Raw genomic sequence first — 604 nt, 5'->3', positions numbered from 1 at the left:
GGGGTCACCCAGGCCTGCACAGCACAGGGCAGCGGCAGGCCTGGGGTGCAGCCCTTTCCCGCCTGCGTGGCCTGGGGAGTCCGCAGCGCCGTCTCCCCGTGTCCTCGCTAGAACAGCAGGGCAGGAGCAGTCCTCGCAGGCAGGGTGGGAGGCGGGACAGGAGCTAGCCTGGGAGAGGCCCAGCCGATGCTCAGCCCTCCCTTGTGCAGGGAGAGGGAACGGGGGCTCGGAGCAGTGACGCACCTGCCCAAGGTCAGGCGAGGTCAGGGCACACGAGGTCAGGTGTTCAGGCCCCGCCCCCAGCCCCCAGGCTCTCCTCTCAGAAGGGACCAGAGCGTCCGCACCCCCAGCCCGCACCCGGAGCTAGCCTGGGAGAGGCCCAGCCGATGCTCAGCCCTCCCTTGTGCAGGGAGAGGGAACGGGGGCTCGGAGCAGTGACGCACCTGCCCAAGGTCAGGCGAGGTCAGGGCACACGAGGTCAGGTGTTCAGGCCCCGCCCCCAGCCCCCAGGCTCTCCTCTCAGAAGGGACCAGAGCGTCCGCACCCCCAGCCCGCACCCCACCCTGCGGACCTCGAGTACCTGGGGAGTCTCGGGGCCGGTCCA

General features: G+C 71.0%; 1 protein-coding gene across 1 annotated transcript in view; it reads right to left on the bottom strand.

Annotated features, from left to right (window-relative positions):
* The window catches only part of MAN2B2 (mannosidase, alpha, class 2B, member 2), a 37,230-nt gene that overhangs the window by 18,017 nt on the left and 18,609 nt on the right, over positions 1-604 (bottom strand). Inside the window, exon 11 of the mRNA XM_014538276.1 lies at positions 581-604. Coding sequence (XP_014393762.1) covers positions 581-604 — 24 coding nt within the window. The remainder of the gene's footprint in view (positions 1-580) is intronic.

This window comes from Myotis brandtii, unplaced genomic scaffold (assembly GCF_000412655.1).
Source record: "Myotis brandtii unplaced genomic scaffold, ASM41265v1 scaffold188, whole genome shotgun sequence".
Taxonomy (NCBI): Eukaryota; Metazoa; Chordata; class Mammalia; order Chiroptera; family Vespertilionidae; genus Myotis; species Myotis brandtii.
This window is presented reverse-complemented; position numbering and strand designations above follow the sequence as displayed.